Here is a 16,437-nt window from a genome sequence, read left to right as displayed (position 1 = left end):
TTAAGAGCAAGACTTTCCTGAACCAAGACAATTACCCCCATGCTGTTTCTCAATTAATAGTGGATTAAAATTCCACAACTTCTAAAAATATCAAATCAAATCAAATCTTAAAGACTGCATATCTAATTGTTCTGAAGGAGAGAATAAGTGAGGGCACTATTGGTCCACCAGAATTCAAAGTAGAGATTTTACTAGACAATAGGTGGCCTCCCGTTCCATGGAATAAATAAGATTGGAAAGGTACTCCGAGGATGGTACAGAACCTGTAGCAAGAGTTCCACCCAGAGGCTCCAGCTCCTAGATATTCGGCTGAAAAGTATCTATCCAGATGGAAGGATGTTTTCCAAGCTCACCCACTCACCCACCCACCCCCTTTTTTTGTTGTTATTCTTTCTGAATTAACCTATGGAGAAAAGTTGCTATAATGTATCTAGCCATATAGGAAAGCACTAAGTAACTACAATCTAGCACAGCGAGCAGGAATGTAGCCAAGCCTGGACTCCTCGCCCACCCAGATGTTTCGATGTTTCCCTGAAGCGTTTTGGCATGGATCCAGCCCTCTGAGCCCCCTACTTCCCCCCCTCTCCAGAAGCGTTTGCCATTTCCCTTCATTCCTCACCCCCCCCCCCCCTATTGATTCACTCTGAGATCGGAAATGAGCCTTCTTTCCTCAAATTCTGGGAGTTGCTTGCATTTAAGATTTCAGGGATTCCCTGTCCCTCGGGCTTTCCCCGAGACTCGAATCTGAGTGTAGATATTGGGTTCTAGGAATTTTCCTTCCTTTTAGGCCTAGAACCAAGCTCGGCAGGGGGGAAGAGAAAGGAGGTTTGTGGAATTTAAGAGCCGAAAATGACGACTCCCGGGAAGAGAGGCAGTGAGTCGTTTTCTTGAGCCAGGTCCTGCTCCGGCAGGAAGGTCAGCAGCTCACAAGCTCCTGGCCGCAGGAGGGCGGGAGTGGGTAGAAAAAGACCTGGAGTCCATCTACTGGGGTGCACGATCGGTACGGTCTGCATGTCGGGAAAGCTGGCAGTGGCCAGCTCCCAGCGCACCGTACGCACCAGCTCCACCGCGAACAGCTTGAGGATGGCTTGGGCGAGCTCCTTGCCGATACAGCTCCTCACGCCGCCGCCGAACGGGGATGTAGTGGAAGCGTCCAGCCGCTCGGTGCTCTTCCCGAGCCGAGCCGAAGCGCTCTGGGTCGAATCCCTCGGGCGGGCTCTGATAAATGGCCGCGATCTCGTGAGTGTCGCGGATACTGTACATCACACTCCAGCCTTTGGGGATCTGGTAGCCCTGTAGAGAGACAGGAGGAAGAGGGTCGGTTCTCGGGGAAGATTCTAGCCGCATAGTGGACTGATGGGGTGGTAGGGTGGGGAAGAAGACTCCGTGAGCCCTATTTTGGGGCGGAGAGAGGGGACATATTAAGGAAAATCTGAACTCGACCTCCACCCGCCGGTCTCTCTGGCAGGAAAAGGGGGAGACCTCCATCTCAGTAGGAGGATGCAGTCAAGGAGCTTCATAATTCGCTGTCTCTCTTATCTTAATCAGGGCATTAAATGGAGTCTGGTCTGTGAATATTAAACAATTCTAACCCCACTCCCATTCATAATCTTACTTATTTTAACGTGATTGAGTGCTTCCTGGTCCCTTATAGATTTTTCATGGAAAAAGTCTATATACAGTGTGCATGATAATTTCTCATTAACGAGGTACTAGGAATTTCATTAGCATGTCATTTACCGGTGCCATTACCAGTGCCAGGCGACCCCCAAATGATGCATTGTGCCCACACACCACGATGTGGTTAAAGATGCCTAAGGACCAGAGGGGCCTGTTTTCTAGGGGGTCGGTGCTACGGAATATGCTCAGACAGAGGAGACTTTAAGTCCTGGCTCCAGGAGGACGAATTCAACCAATCAATAGCTTCGCTCGTTCATAACTGTGATTTGGGACATCTAGGCCTGCTCTGTCGCCATATGGGCACGCTTGCTCTGGTTTGCATTACGAATGGGTGCAGGGATGCTGTGAGTAAAGTGCTAACAATTGAAATGAGAAGTTTGTAGGTTCCAGGGTTGAGACAGCCCCGGCAGAAAGCAAACAGATCCGGGGCAGGAGAAATGTATGTTAGGGTACCCTCGCATACCTGTACCCTACCATACAGGACTAGCACCTGCTCCCGGGAAAGAAAAAAACAAAAAACACAATGCAGCGTCCTAGGGTGCTAAGCGTGCGCCACTTACGTCCAGTTCGAAAGTCTGCAGCGCGGTGCGGTAGCCACCGGACACCGGCGGCAGGAGGCGCAAGACCTCCTTGACTACGCAGTCCAAGTAGTGAAGGCGGTTTAGCTTCTCCAGGGTGAGGTCAGGCTCGCACTCACATTCCCGCCCGCCCAACGCCTCCGGCCCCGGGCAGGAGCGCTCGCGGTCCGCTAGTCCAGACTGGCGGCTGCCGTTCCCAGGGCTCGTATTCTCTCGCGACTCTGGAGTTATGGGAATGGGGAGCCGCTGCAGGAGGGGGCTGCTCTCTCCTCTCACTTCGGGTCCATCCCCTAGTTTTTCCTCTTCTCGGTGAGTCTCCCTTGAATGCAGGTCATTTTGCGGTCCGGGGAAGCCCGACGGAGGCCAGCAAGAACACCGTCTGCTCAGTTCGTGAGAAGCCAGCTCCTGCCTCATTTTCTCTATGGAAGTCGGGTATTTCAGGAGGAGGAGGAGAAGCGACGTGCTCGCGCTGGCAGTGGTTAAGAAAGCAGCGAAGATCAATTCTATGGCTGACTCCTGCAGGGCAGCCATGAGACAGCTTTAGTTCCCAGCGAACAGGTGTACTCCCGCTTAGTGGGACCCACGCGTTCCCGGAACTTCGTTGTCTTACTGTTTCCTCGGTGGAAACCAGAAGCTTTGGGGGTGGGTGATACACGAGAGGAGAAAAGAGAGAGAGAAGAGAGAGGGGAGGAAGAGAGGGGAAAAAGTGGAGAGACAGACGAGAGAGAGAGAGAGAGAGAGAGAGAGAGAGAGAGAGAGAGAGAGAGAGAGAGAGAGAGAGAGAGAGAGAGAGAGAGAGAGAGAGAGAGAGAGAGAGAGAGAAAAAATGTAAGAGAGAAAGAGTGTATGAGAGAGAGAAGAGACAGACCCACACCCACATCCAGAGAGTGAGTGTGTGTGTATGGGAGAGAATGAGAATGTAAGAGGAAAAAAAGAGTGTAAGAGAAGAGAGAAGACAGACAGACACACACAGACGCAGAGAGAGAGAGAGGACAGAGACACAGAGAATAAGAAAGTGTGTGTGTGTGTGTGTGTGTGTGTGTGTGTGTGTGTGTGTGTGTGTGTGTGTGTGTGAGAGAGAGAGAGAAAGACAGAGGAGAGATCGCTATCTTCCTGTCTGTCTATCTTACAGTCAGTTTATCTCTCGCCTATAAAACAGAGCTTTGAGATTCACAAAAGACGTGGCTCACAACAGCGTAGTGAGGTTATAATGAAAGAACGATAATCGAATCTCTCTTCAGAACTAAAATCCAATTAATTAGAAAAGGGGAAAAAAAGTTCTAGGATTTTAGTAATTAGAGAAAAACAGTCAATTCCGCCACGCAAGAAAGGATTCCCCTGTCATTGCCGCCTTCTCGGAACGCTTCGCAGCCTCACCTCCTACCCAAAGCCTTTGAAGATGCCCAAGTTGTTTTGCTTTCTTTCCTCCTCAAATTACCTCCACAGTACTATTCCTAGACTGCTCTTATTTCCCTCACTTCGCCTCCCTGGGGCTAGGCCTTTTTTTCTTCTTTGTATTTCAACTGAATTGAGATAATGAAAGCTTTGAGTTTTTCTATGCCTACGAACATTTAAGGTTATTCTTCATCCAGCAGGTCCCTAGAGCCGCGTTTAATCCGTCCACGTGAGCTGATCAGTCTTTGCTGACCCCGCTCAGAATTAGGAATTTTTCCTTTTCTCGTCCTTCCCTCTTCCAACAATGAAATAGCGCTCGCTCCCCTTCCCAAACGAACTCTGGATACGAATCCCAGCTGCTTTATTTACTCTCCGTGTGGGAAACTGGAAGAATTTAGGCTTCTAAACTTCGAGGCTTGGACAGCTGGTCATTAAGAAACTGTCCAGATCTAAATCTAAATCTATTTCCAGGGCACCAGAGAATGAGCACTAAGTCAGGTGGACATAGGAAGCCCTGTACAGAAAGGCTCTCACAAAGAAGAAACAGACCTTAAAAATAAAATAAAAGGCCATCTCCTTGACTAATTTGCTTCCAATTTAACAACTGGAAGGGACTAGTGCAATCTCATTTTACAGAGGAGGAAACAAACATTTGTGTAAGGTTTTCCATATTAGAAAAAGTTTTCATCCATTTTCTCTTTTGATCTTCACAGCACCTCTTTTAGGTAGGAAAAGAAAGGATTGTAATCTGTTTTACAGATCACCCACATCTAGCAACTAGGGAAGACAGTTTGCTAGACCCAATGACACTGGCCTCAAATAAGACATTAGTCCCCAACTCCATGGTATTCACAGTCCCCAATGCCTAGAATCCTCTCCCTTTCCATTTATGCCTACTGGCTTTCCCTGGCCTCTTTCAAGCTCCAGCATTCTGCAAAAAAAATCTCTTTGCCTCATTGAATTCTGGCACCTTCCCTCTGTTGACTATATCCAGACATCTCTTTCACACACCATCATAGTGAGTTCCTTGAGAGAAGGTGTCTTTTGCCTGTTTTTATATTCTCAGGTTTTAGCACAGTGCCTGGCACACAGTAGGTGCTTAATAAATGTATACTCCTGACTAATATCAGGTCTTCTGGCAATATTAGTACTCTATACCACTTGAGTCACTTCTACTTAAACTGATTGTCCATATTAGCAACCAGCACCTGATCAAGGCCACCATTCCTTCATACTCAAGGGGAAAAGATTCCTGTGGGAGACCCAGGCTTTGACAGCAAGGAAACAAAATACAGAGTGGGGAGTCTAAGGACCATGACCAGGCACAACTGGCTTTTTTTTTTTTTTTTTTTTTTTTTTTTGCTGGGCTCAGCTGGTATCAGGAACTCTCATTTTAGTGAGATCAAATGTGGCCTCAGACATTTACTAGCTAGGTGATCCTGTGCAAGTCGCTTACTTAAATTAGCGATAGTTGCTTCGGTTTCCTCGTTTGTAAAATGAGCTGGAGATGAAAATGGCAAACCACTCCCGTATCTTTGCCAAGAAAACCCCAACTGAAAAGACTAAACATTAACAAACCCTCCTTCCCAGGAGGTTTTCTGGAGAGAGAACGGGTTTCCTATTATCTTTGTGGCTTAAGCAGACAACAGGAAATGTCATTAGGCCGAATGAATTAATACCCAAGGGGGAAAAGCAACTGACAGCCAATCAGAATCCCTGAAACAAACATGACTACAAGGCAAAGCCCTTCAGGGCAGTGCAAAGGGCTTGGGAGAGTATTTCTAGACACATTCTATGCCAGTTCCAGAGACCTACATCTTCCTACTGAGATTCTTTCTAGGCTATTGCCTAGATAAAATGCACAAACTAAATCTCTGGGGGAAATGCAAGCCTTTTACAGATCTGATTAGCCACTAAAGGTGATGGGGAAACTAGAGGCAATTTAAATTCAAGTTAAAAACACGGTTCAATTATTTGGAAATTCATATGGATATGTACAAGCTCAGGAAAAGGTGAACCCTGTACCCAGTACCCAGACAAGGCCTTCCAATGGAATAGGTATTTAATAAACTGAAATTTTCAAAGTCTTTGTCATAAATTTATCACACAAATGCCTCAATTATGCACTTCAGTGTGGGAGACAGAGTGGTAAAGACATTGAGCTGGCTTTGGAATAAGGATTGATTTTTATTCTGCCTCTGCTTCTTACTTGAAGCAAAACACTTAACCCCTCTGGGTCTGAGGTTCCTGTAAAATTAAGGAATTGGTTATAATGGTTCCTTCTGGCTCTAAATTTCTGATCTGTGCATTTAATTTAATTTAATACAAAAAGAACATGCTAAACTATTGTACTCAGGTTTCTAAGAGGAACTGTGGAAAATATAAAAGATACAAAATACTTAGTCCTTGTCCAAAAGGGAATTCTAAGTCTGGTTTGGGAGTTTTGAAGACACAACAGCTGAGTAATAATATTTGATCTCCAATGTATTGAGTGCAGCAATCAATAGAATTACTCAAGGGCTCAGAGAAAGTAGCCATAACTATGTCTATGGAGCAGTAGAGAATAAAAGAAAGGTGAGGGCATGCTTTTTAGGCAAGGAAACTGCATGAGCAAAGGCAGAGAAATAAAAATTTTACACTGAAAGATCCTGAAAGCACTGGAGCAGAAGGGATCTTATTGATGAACACATGGCCATGTACCAGCTATCTAAGAACCACAATGGATCTCAGTACCAGAATAGATCAAGTTTAGATATCATCTCATCTATCATCTTGATTTTGTTTGCAGAGAAATCTGAGGCTAAAAGAATGGCTACAGCTGCAAGTATTTGGAGGAATCCGGATTAGAACATTCTCCATAGCAGAATTGATGATCCCAGGATCATTGATTTAAAGTTAAAAGGACCTTAGAGGTCATCTAAGGCAACTCTCTCATTATGTTGTTGAGGAAACTACAGCACAGAGAAGTTATGAAGGTTATCTGGCTAATAAATGGCAATACAGGGAATTTCACCCAGCTCCTCTGATCCCAAATCCAATATTTTTAAATTCTAAGTAGAGGAGTTTTGAATGTATCTTACAGGCTTTGAAGATTCTGGACCTCTAGAACTGAGAGAGTAGGCACTAAATCTATGCTTGTTTGACTGAATTAAACTGGATAATTAAAAGGGAACATTGCAGCCAGCTGTATTAGAGAAAGGAGAACCTGGAGTTTGAGAGAGTTGTTAGGCTTTGCAGTTATGTGGAATAGTGGCAGTGGGAATGGGAAGAGATGATTAAGAAATGCATTTCTAGGATGCAGTGCTTGCCTAGAACTTTAAAGCCTAAACCTTTAAAGAGATTTAAAAATTGTGCCCCGTGTGCATTATTGATTACTGGAGAAACCTTTGCTCTAATAATACCAAGTGGAATTTTCTGGCTTTAAAATATATGCATTCATATAAAATATTTTCTTTTATGCTGTGCCCTTCTCTTAGACTTTTTCTTTTATGGTCATGGAGATAAACGTTGGACATAGCATATAAAGGGCATAGGATACAGGATGCCAATGAGTCAAGGATTGCTCTGATATTTCCAGCTTGAGGAAATGGGAGTTGGTATACTAGAAGGCAGGTCAAATCTCAGTGTTTCCTCCCTAGATTCTAACCTGAGTTAGGATGCATTTCCTATTTCCTTCTGATGACCAATGATGATATTAGATGAGATCAAAAAAAGAAATGAACAAGAACCACATCCTTTCTCCATTTTGGTCTTAATAACAAACATCAGTACCACCTGCTCAAACTTCTGTGTGGAAGCATAAGAAAATCACCATAAGGCAAAGAGCCCAGATTCCCTGATAGGCCTGGAAGGAAGGGTGAGGAAAAAATATGGTAGAACAGTTAGGAAACTTACTTGGTTCTGTTATTGGTGAGAATAGATGTGACCTTGGCCAAAACATTTCCCTTCTCTGATGGGCTTCCTCACCTAGAGAGAACAGAGGGCCCCTCCCTTCTAGTGCAAAATGCTATGATTACCCAATGGAGTAAAGGCCAATTAAGAATATAGGAAAAAATTCAGAGAAATGGGAATGAATTCTAGAGAAATGGGCATTGTCATCTCTAATTTTTGCTAACAAAGACAATAAGCTAGCACAATGCTTAATGCGTGTAACAGGTACTTAATAATTGTTTCTTGATCTGTTATTAGGTGCTACAATGGAGAGAAACATGGATTTGAAGCTAATTGTCCGGGATTTGAAGCTAATTTTCCGGGGTTTGAATATTGGCTATGCCATTTATTACCAGTATGATCTTGTAAAAATCATTCGTGAAGTGTTATAGTCTTACTTGAACTTTGCACATCTCTTGCTATTGTACTCAGCCTTTGTATGTAGATTGATACACCTAGTAAGTGGTTTTTGAATTGAAAGAATAAAATAAGCCAATCCTTCTACATCTCCAAAAGTCTATCTAGAAAATTTGCAGTTTTAGTTCAGTAAGAATAAGCAAAATAGTCGATTTTTAGGCACAATACTGCTAAACCTCAGTCCATCTAGTCATTAAATTTATTTAAAAGGTATTATTTAAGCACCTTAGACAAGTACAGTGATAAATGCTATGAGAGATAAAGACAAAAAATAATGAAATGATGCCTGCCTTCAAGGAGCTTAAAGTCTTCAGAAAGAATAAAACCAAATATGATAGTCAGAATGATGTGCATTGGAGTCATTCAATCAAGAATTAACCGTCAGGAACAAGTAGCCTCTAACTTCAAGGAGCCTATATCCTATTTGGATTCTTTAGCCCTGTCTTCTCCCTTATTGGCAGCAAAACACGCTGAGAAAGGCATGGGACTGGGAGTTAAAAGCCCTCAACTGCCACCTAATTTATATAATCCTGGAAAAGACAAACTTCCCCCTCTGAATCTTACCTGATTTTTTCTGTCTCTCTGGACTGTTGTTGTGAGGAGCAATGAACAAAATCAAAAGAATAAAAGAAAAATCCCCCTGTGTGACATTAAAAACATTTTACATTCTGGCTCTAAGCCATCTGACCAGGTTCATAATTCTCCCTCTCACACACACACCACAGTCAACCCAAATTGACCCAGTTGCTTGTCGCACATATGCATCCCACCACCCCATCCTGTCTTTGTATGGAATATCCTCAGTACTCAGAATACTATCCTTCCTCAATTCTGATTTTTTGATTTCCTCTTACAGGAAGTCTTTCCTGACTTTACCTGGTGATTAGTATTCTTTCCTTTCCCTGAAATTACTCTGCATTTACTTTTTATGCATTTTTTAAATCTACTGATCTGAACATCTTTGTTTCCTCCTCCATAGAATGCTCCCTGGAAGCAAGGACTATGCCATTTTTGCTTTGAATCTCCTGAAATCCAATCCAGTGTTTTACAAGTAGTAGGCCCTAAAGAAAATTTGGCTAATTATATAGAATTGAATGGAGGGAGGTTTCACTGGATGATTTCCCAAAATCCCTTCCAGTATATGGTCCTGTGAATGTTGGATACCAGACCAGAAATGGTTATAGCGCTTCTTTTTAGAAGCATTATGGTTTAACACAAAGAAGACAGGACTTGGAGGAGTATCTGTATTTGTGTCCCAGCTTTGCAACTTAACAGCTGCTACCTTGAGTAAGTTATTGATTCAGAAATTCACAGTTAGAGGGGACTTGAGAGATCAGAGACACCAAGTCCTCCTAGGCATATAATAAAGATTTAGTCGAACTGAATTCTGAAATCCACATCTGGGCTCTTAATCTAATCAGTTTTCTTTTTTGTCTTATGTGCAATGAAACCTACAGTTTTAGTATAAGACCAAAATGAAAATGTGAACATATTTTATATCAGTAAAGCACTGTGCTAATGTTATTATTGGCCCGAAAAAAAAGACTCCACATTCTCTGTCATTCTTGTGGGCTTATCTGGGAAATAGAAACTTTGAGTCTAGGTTCTTTCTTTGCCTCCGAATTTCAGGCCAGAAAGGCATGGGTTATCCTTAAGGAAAGACCTATCCAAACATGGGCATTGTACCCAGAGGCTTCTGGGATAGTGGGTACATGTCCTTGATAAACATTTCCTGGTACACAATGAAGGTACAACTTTGAGAACGTCAGCGTTTGTCTGGACAAAATAGTTATGGATCCTTCCCAATTTCCATTGGGTATCCATGCAGTATTCTCAAAATGGAATGCATTTGAGGTGAAGTCTATTAAGATTTCTCCTTTGGATTAAAAAAAAAAAAGTAGACTAAAAAGGTCTTTACTGATGCTTACAGATTCAAATGATCTATCTCCCTCTTTTTTCAGACTTCCTTCTTTGGTCCCTGGATCTATAATCCTGAAGTTATCCCCATACCTTCAGGTCTTGCAGAGTGAATTCCCAGCCTTGTTCTTTGGCACTGGTGATAATGAAATCCAGAGCATCCTTCTGTCCTCCAGGCTCCTCCTTCTGCAATTTCTCCAAAATAGCCTTTTCCATGTGTTCATGTAGCAGATCCCTAGCTCGGATTCCCTAAGGCAAAGTAGGTATGCAGGAAAGCCCTTCTTCATTTGCCTTGACAGAGGATCTAACTTACCCACTCTCCATGCCAGCTTTTCCATGCTCCCTGTGGGGCCAGGTATCTGGCTTTGGTGAATAGAAGAATTGGTGACCATCCCATAGCTTTCTTTTCCAAGGAAAAAAAATCCCCATACTACTTTCTTCCCAAATTTTTCTTTCATTTTTAAATTAAAGGCCCAAGATCTGCCTCCAACCCCTCAGATCTCAGATCCTGGTAATCTCTAGAGAAATCAGGGATAAAGAATTGACACTGGGCCTTCAAACAATTCCAATAAAGCAGGATGAAGAATGAAGAGGGAGGTAAATGAGGAATGGAAAGCCCTGGAAGAAATGTCTCAGAGGAGGAAATGTCCATAGAAGGAGCCCATTGCCAATTTGCAGTTTCTCTAGCCTTTAAAAGAAGAATGGCTATGAAGATTCCATACTAAGTCCTAAGGTTAACAGAAATCCAGGCAATAAAATGGATCCTAATTGTGAATAGTAGGAGGAAATACTGACTTTTATGAGAAAAACATCAAAAATCTTTGCAGGACCTACCAGGTCCTACGAGTATGGAGGAAGGTATACAGCTTTGTGGAGAGGGGTCCCTCCAGCAGCTAGGGGGTAGAATAATGAAAATGGCAGGAAAGCAGCTACAATTGCACATTGCAGAATTTAAGAGGTCATGAAATTTGCAACTATTAGAAAAGGATGGCCTGGAAGAATAGCATTGCTAGACTAGGAGGGGATCTAAAGCTGAGACTTAATATTTACTAACATGTTACAATAAAGAAGGCACTTAATCTATTCTACCCCTGAGTTTCCTCCTCTGTAAAAGGAGAATACACAATCATGCACTTCAGAAGGTTGTCTTAATAGTTCAAATAAGATAATATTTATAAAGTATTTTGCAAATCTTCAAAGACTCTATATAAATGCGGGATATTATTATCATTCTGTCCTAACTAAAAACCAGGCAAGTCACACAATAGGAGTTAGGAGTCTAGGGAATCTTCTCAGAGAAAATTTGTTTAATTTTATCAAGTAATTAGCCAGCAAAGGAGAGTAGGAGGGACTGTGCTCTGTATCTCTAGATGAAGGGGTTTCATATGGTGCTTTCTTGGCGGCCAGCCAACCAAAAGAGCCAGATCTGGATTTGGGGGTCTCGGCTACCTGTGGCCAGAGGTCTTCACAATAGCTACTTTTGATGTCTGGGGAATTGTTTCCCAGTTCCTTCCAAAACACGTGAGATGAGAAGAAATCTCAGGTTCCTCATGCTGACTGAGTGGGAGCAGGAGGGAGGGAAGCCAGCCACAAATCTAAGGGCAAAGAACTGAGTGCCAGAAAAAGCCGGTAAATAGATTTATCTGAAAGGGAGTTCCCATACCTGGGATGACAGATTCTCGTCTGAGATTATAGATTTCAATTTTAAAATAATAGATAGAGTTTATATAGCAGTTGAGCTTTTTCAAAATGCTTTCAATCTTAACCTCACAGATTCTATTATTATCTTCACAGACGAAGAAACTGTGACCGAGAGAGAGAAAGTGACTTGCTTAGGATCATACAATTAGTAACCAGCTGCTGCAGAATTGGAGACTTCCTAATTCCAAGTACCCCACTGGAAAGGGTCAGCAATCTGCCTTTCACGGCACCTTGGGGAGAGCAAAAACTTCAAGGGCTAGAGGTGGGAAGTGTGGGGAGTTAGTTCTACAGAGGAAAGAATCCAACGCAGGAGGGGAACGACCACAGTGCTCCCAGAATGGAGGCCGGGAAAGAAAAGTGGGAAGGCATCTTCTTTCTCTCAAGCGGCCCGAGGTTTCCCGCTAACTCGGCTCGGACCCGCTTCCCGGCCCTCTCTGTCCCCCTCCCCCCCGTCCCCTAAGACTCGCCAATACCGCTAGTCGCCGGATGCCGGACCTAGGCCAAGGAAAAGAGGGTGTCGCAGTACCTTGCGCAGACCGCTGAAAGGGACGTCCAGAGGCAGGGAAAAGAGGTTTTCCACGAGTTGTTCGAACGTCTTGGCTAGCTCGTTGCACTCGCCCTCCTCCAGACGCAGACCCAACAGGATCCGAGCGGCGATGCGGAAGGTCAAAGCCTTAGCGGCCGCGTACACATCCACTGGCCCCGGGACTCCGCACCAAGTGCACAGTTCCCTCCGCAGCGTGGTCTGGATGCGCGGCATGTAACTTTCTAGTGCTGCGCGACTGAACACTCGGGCCAGAATCTATAGCGGAACGGGGTAGAGCGAAAAGTCCATCGGGTCTGCCACCTCCGGAACAAGTGGCATTCCCCTCCCCCCCTGCAAAAAAAAAAAAAAAATTTCCCTCCCCACGACTCCACTTTAGCTCCAGGCGCCATCCCTCCGCTAGCCTCTTACTTTTCGGTTAAGTCGGAACAGTTAAGCCGCCTCCCCCGTCTTGCTCCCTCCATCGTCAGCCAATCTCCTAGCCGATCTCCCCCCAAAGACCAGGCAGAGTGAGAACTCGAAAGCTCAGGTCCCCCAGTTTTCCACTCTGCCTGCCTACCCGGAGACGAGGAGCGTCGCCTTCCCCCCTGAGCTCCCCCGCTCTCACCTTGCGCCGCAGTCGATGGGGCTCCCCGACTGCGCCCAGGAGCGTGTGAGAGCCCAGAAGGATGCGCGCGCTCTGAGGCCATTGGCTGCTCACCAGGCGATGCTCGCCCAGAAGGATGGTGCGCACGTTCTGGGCGCCGCTCACGCGGATCAGTGGCTTGCCCAGCAGGTGCGTTTTGAATACTGTCCCATAGCGCTCCCGACGAGAGCTGTGGAACCTGGAGCCCTAGGATTGGGAAGCGAACGAAACAAAGAGCATCGGAGGGGCAAGAGGACTGGGGGGACGGCAGGAGAGGTCAAGCACTAGGGCGGGAGGCCCTCATCCCTTGACTTGGCTCCAGATTAGATGGTTGGAGTGTTCTGAAAAGCCTAGGTTCTTCCTACAGGACATACATAAGTCCTTCTGGCTGCCTCCCACCCCAGGGATGGATCACCTCCGGGCCCGTGGGCTTGGTGAGGGAAACTGCCGCTTTCCTTAAGGAAGAGCAAGAGAGGGGAAGCAGGGAGGAACGTGTCTCCCCTGAATGCAGTATGAAAGGAAAAGACTTCTTACCTGAACTAGCCAGTGCAGCGTCTCGCCGAAAAAGGGCCATCCCATAGATCCCTTAGGAAGGGGCAGAGAACAGGCGCGGTCCCTGCTCAAAGTCCAGCGCAAGGTCCAGAGGTGTTGTGCCAGGCTGAGCAGCAGCCCCAAGGACAGTAAGGCGGTCAGCGCAGCTTCCACCATGGATAGACTGCTCATCCCCAGTGGGAACATTTTCTCCCAGGATTGAGAAATCAGTTGGGGCAGGATCACAGAACCCGGACCACGGGGTGCAAAAGAACAGGAGTCCCTTGGAGCAGAGTGAAGGGCAAGGGCATCGGTCTCCAGAGAACTAGGGAGCCAAAAGAATGTATGCAAAGAGCCCTTCCCAGGTGTGATCTGTCTTTAAATGACCCCAAGGCTTAGGGGACAACCTGTAATCCAAGGGCTCTTGAAGTAGGTGAGAACCAACCACATCCCTCTAAATTTTCAGCTATTTCTTCTCACTAATCCTGATCTCCATCTAGCTTCAGATGCTTAGCAGTGAAAGTCACTAATGACTGAATGAATTTGAAAGAAAAAAAAATTGCAGAATTATCTGCAGGATGAAAAAGTCAAAGCCCAGAAAACACCAAGTGAAATTCACCTTACTCAAACAAAACAAGGGATAACCGAAGAGAAACTCACCGGACTGCCAAGGATCATAAAGACAATGAGCTGTCCCCGAAAATAAACACACACACCTCCCAGTCTCTGTTAACCATACTGACTGGATCGCTCTTTTCTGTGCGTTCCACTTTCATGGATGACGTCTTTATGCATATTTAAGGAGCTTGCGAAGTGTGGTGATTGGAGGCAATGGAAAGAATGTATATATTGACGAAAAAAGACATAGAAGGCTTTTGTGACAGCTCCCAAGCAGGGGCCCCACAGGCGCCTGACTGGGCCATCAGGTAATAACAGCAGATTGGCAGTTTGACTTTCCTGGCGGGTGGAGCCTTGCTGACTCTAAATCCTCCCCCCCCCCATTCTCTGTATGATTCAGGGGGGAGTCGGGATCTCCCCTAAGAACAGATTCTGGCTTCTCAGATCTCTTGGGATTTACTGTATTATAGAACCTCAGTCAAACCCAGGCCCAGCAATGACAACTAGCTCTGGCCTGAGACTTGGGAAGTATGAAGTAAACCTGTACTCCTAAGATACTGCTCAGAAATCTCATTTGTTTTGGAATAGAGATCAGGCACTTTTTTCCTTTTCTTTTTAGAAGGATGGGTGACTACATACTCCCAGCCCCTGTTTCAAGAGTTTCAAGACTCCTGCTCCTGGTGTTCTGATGTTCATCTGCTCCACACTCTGGGCTTTTTTTCTGTATGTTTCTCAGATATCATTGAGGGAGTAAAGAAAGAAAAGTAGTATTCTTCAGGGAACTCCCTTGGTAGCACTCCTGGAATTCCCCCAGGATACTGCCACATCAGACAAGGAGGATTTCTCATCCTATACTGGCTACTTCTGTCCCTCCTGTCTGCCCTTAGAAAAGCAGTAGACTCCTTTCCTGATTCCACTCCTAATATTCCCACGATCACTAGAACAGGGATCATATCAAATGTCAGTAAGGTTGGAGGACACTATGCCAGGACACATTAAATGACATACCAGCCCTGAATCTCAGTTCTGAACAAAATCCAAGGTCCCTTTGTCTTAAAGCTGGGGCAGGTTTGCTGCTTGGTTGAGGGCTAGAGAGGCATCTGAGGTATTCATTTGAGGTCAAAGAACTATCTATCTATTCTCAGCTTCAAGCCTGGATATCTTAGCCAAGGGAAGCCAGGGAAGAACTTAAATCAATGTCTTAAATGGCATCTTTTTCACTGCTACCTCCCATCTCAGATTACTACTCTATTTTTAAGGGGATTTCCCGACACATTAGTTCTCCATTATATAAATTTTTTTTCACAGCATATTTTTGGGTAGCAAATAAGTAAGAGAACAAAAGCCCATTTTTCAATAGTGATTCCAGCTTTATCCTCACACAACTGGTGGAAAGAGGATATTATCTGTGAGTATCAAATAAAAAAGAAGGCATTTCCTGAATTCAGAATTCAACCCCAGCTATCACCTAATAAATGTAAATATTTCCAAAAGCAGTGAATGGCAATAACAACAAATTTTCAACAACCTGTTCAACATTTTTTAATATTTCATCACAAAATCAAGAAATTGATTGTACATACATTTTACAGAGTCAAGTATAAGTTTTTTATAAACACAAATCCAGAAGAAATGCAAAGGAGATTACATAACATGATAAGAAGTGCAAGAAACATTCTTTCAAAAAATAAGGGTAAGATTTTCTTGGACCATGGATAACATAGAGAGGAAAATGTACATTCTTTTTATGTTTTCCATAGTTCATTTGGCTTGTACTTTTTCTGTTCCCATAGGGAGAATACATTGCTGAGATCACAGTGGTGACTATTTTATGTGCAAACAGATTCATACCAGCAGAGGCTGCAGATTAGATTGTTAGTTCTTATCCTTTCTTTTAAATTCTACCAAAAAACCTATAGTGAAATTGGCTATAAATAGTATAGTTAGAAAGATTAGCCCTGAGGAACAGAAACAAAAATGCATCTTTAGAGTCCAAACAATTCTTCACAAATACTATTAAATGAAATCATCCAAGTACAACAGAAAGTGTATATTCTTACTCTGAATAAATATCAAATTTGTTTTCAGGTACCTTTAAGATTTCTCCAATCCTCTTTAAAAACAGCCCAATTAGAAAGATTTGCCAAGTTAAAACATACAGTGATGAAGATATAACAAAAAGTCATAAAATGACAATGAATACTATCAGGCAGTATCTATTACTGTATTTAGAAACCAGGCACTGATGAAAAACAAGTTACTCAAATGTAACTAGAGAAAAATACTTGCAAGAGGGCTATATGTTTTGAAAAACCTATTTACAATTCATTTGTTTAATGTACAATTTGACTAACCTGATTTTATATTTTACAGTCATAACGTTTCCTGATGATGAAATAAATCATCAATGTATTGTTTACCATATATAAAATAGTATTCAATTATTTAAAAATATATACAAATGACAGTTATTACACTCTTTTTGTATAAGTCTCCATCAA

General features: G+C 43.8%; 1 protein-coding gene across 1 annotated transcript; it reads right to left on the bottom strand.

The window, feature by feature from the left end:
- Positions 1-647: 647 nt before the first annotated feature.
- On the bottom strand, positions 648-16,412 carry CYP26C1 (cytochrome P450 family 26 subfamily C member 1). Its single transcript, XM_074295886.1, is given in 8 exon segments — positions 648-988; positions 990-1,136; positions 1,138-1,293; positions 2,241-2,774; positions 10,011-10,166; positions 12,145-12,420; positions 12,770-12,994; positions 13,322-16,412. Coding segments are annotated over 8 exon segments (1,770 nt in total). The 5' UTR covers positions 13,526-16,412; the 3' UTR covers positions 648-916.
- Between the last annotated feature and the right edge of the window lie 25 nt (positions 16,413-16,437).

Source organism: Sminthopsis crassicaudata, chromosome 2, assembly GCF_048593235.1.
Source record: "Sminthopsis crassicaudata isolate SCR6 chromosome 2, ASM4859323v1, whole genome shotgun sequence".
NCBI lineage: Eukaryota > Metazoa > Chordata > Mammalia > Dasyuromorphia > Dasyuridae > Sminthopsis > Sminthopsis crassicaudata.
The sequence above is the reverse complement of the archived record's forward strand: the minus strand, read 5'-3'. Positions and strand labels throughout refer to the sequence as shown.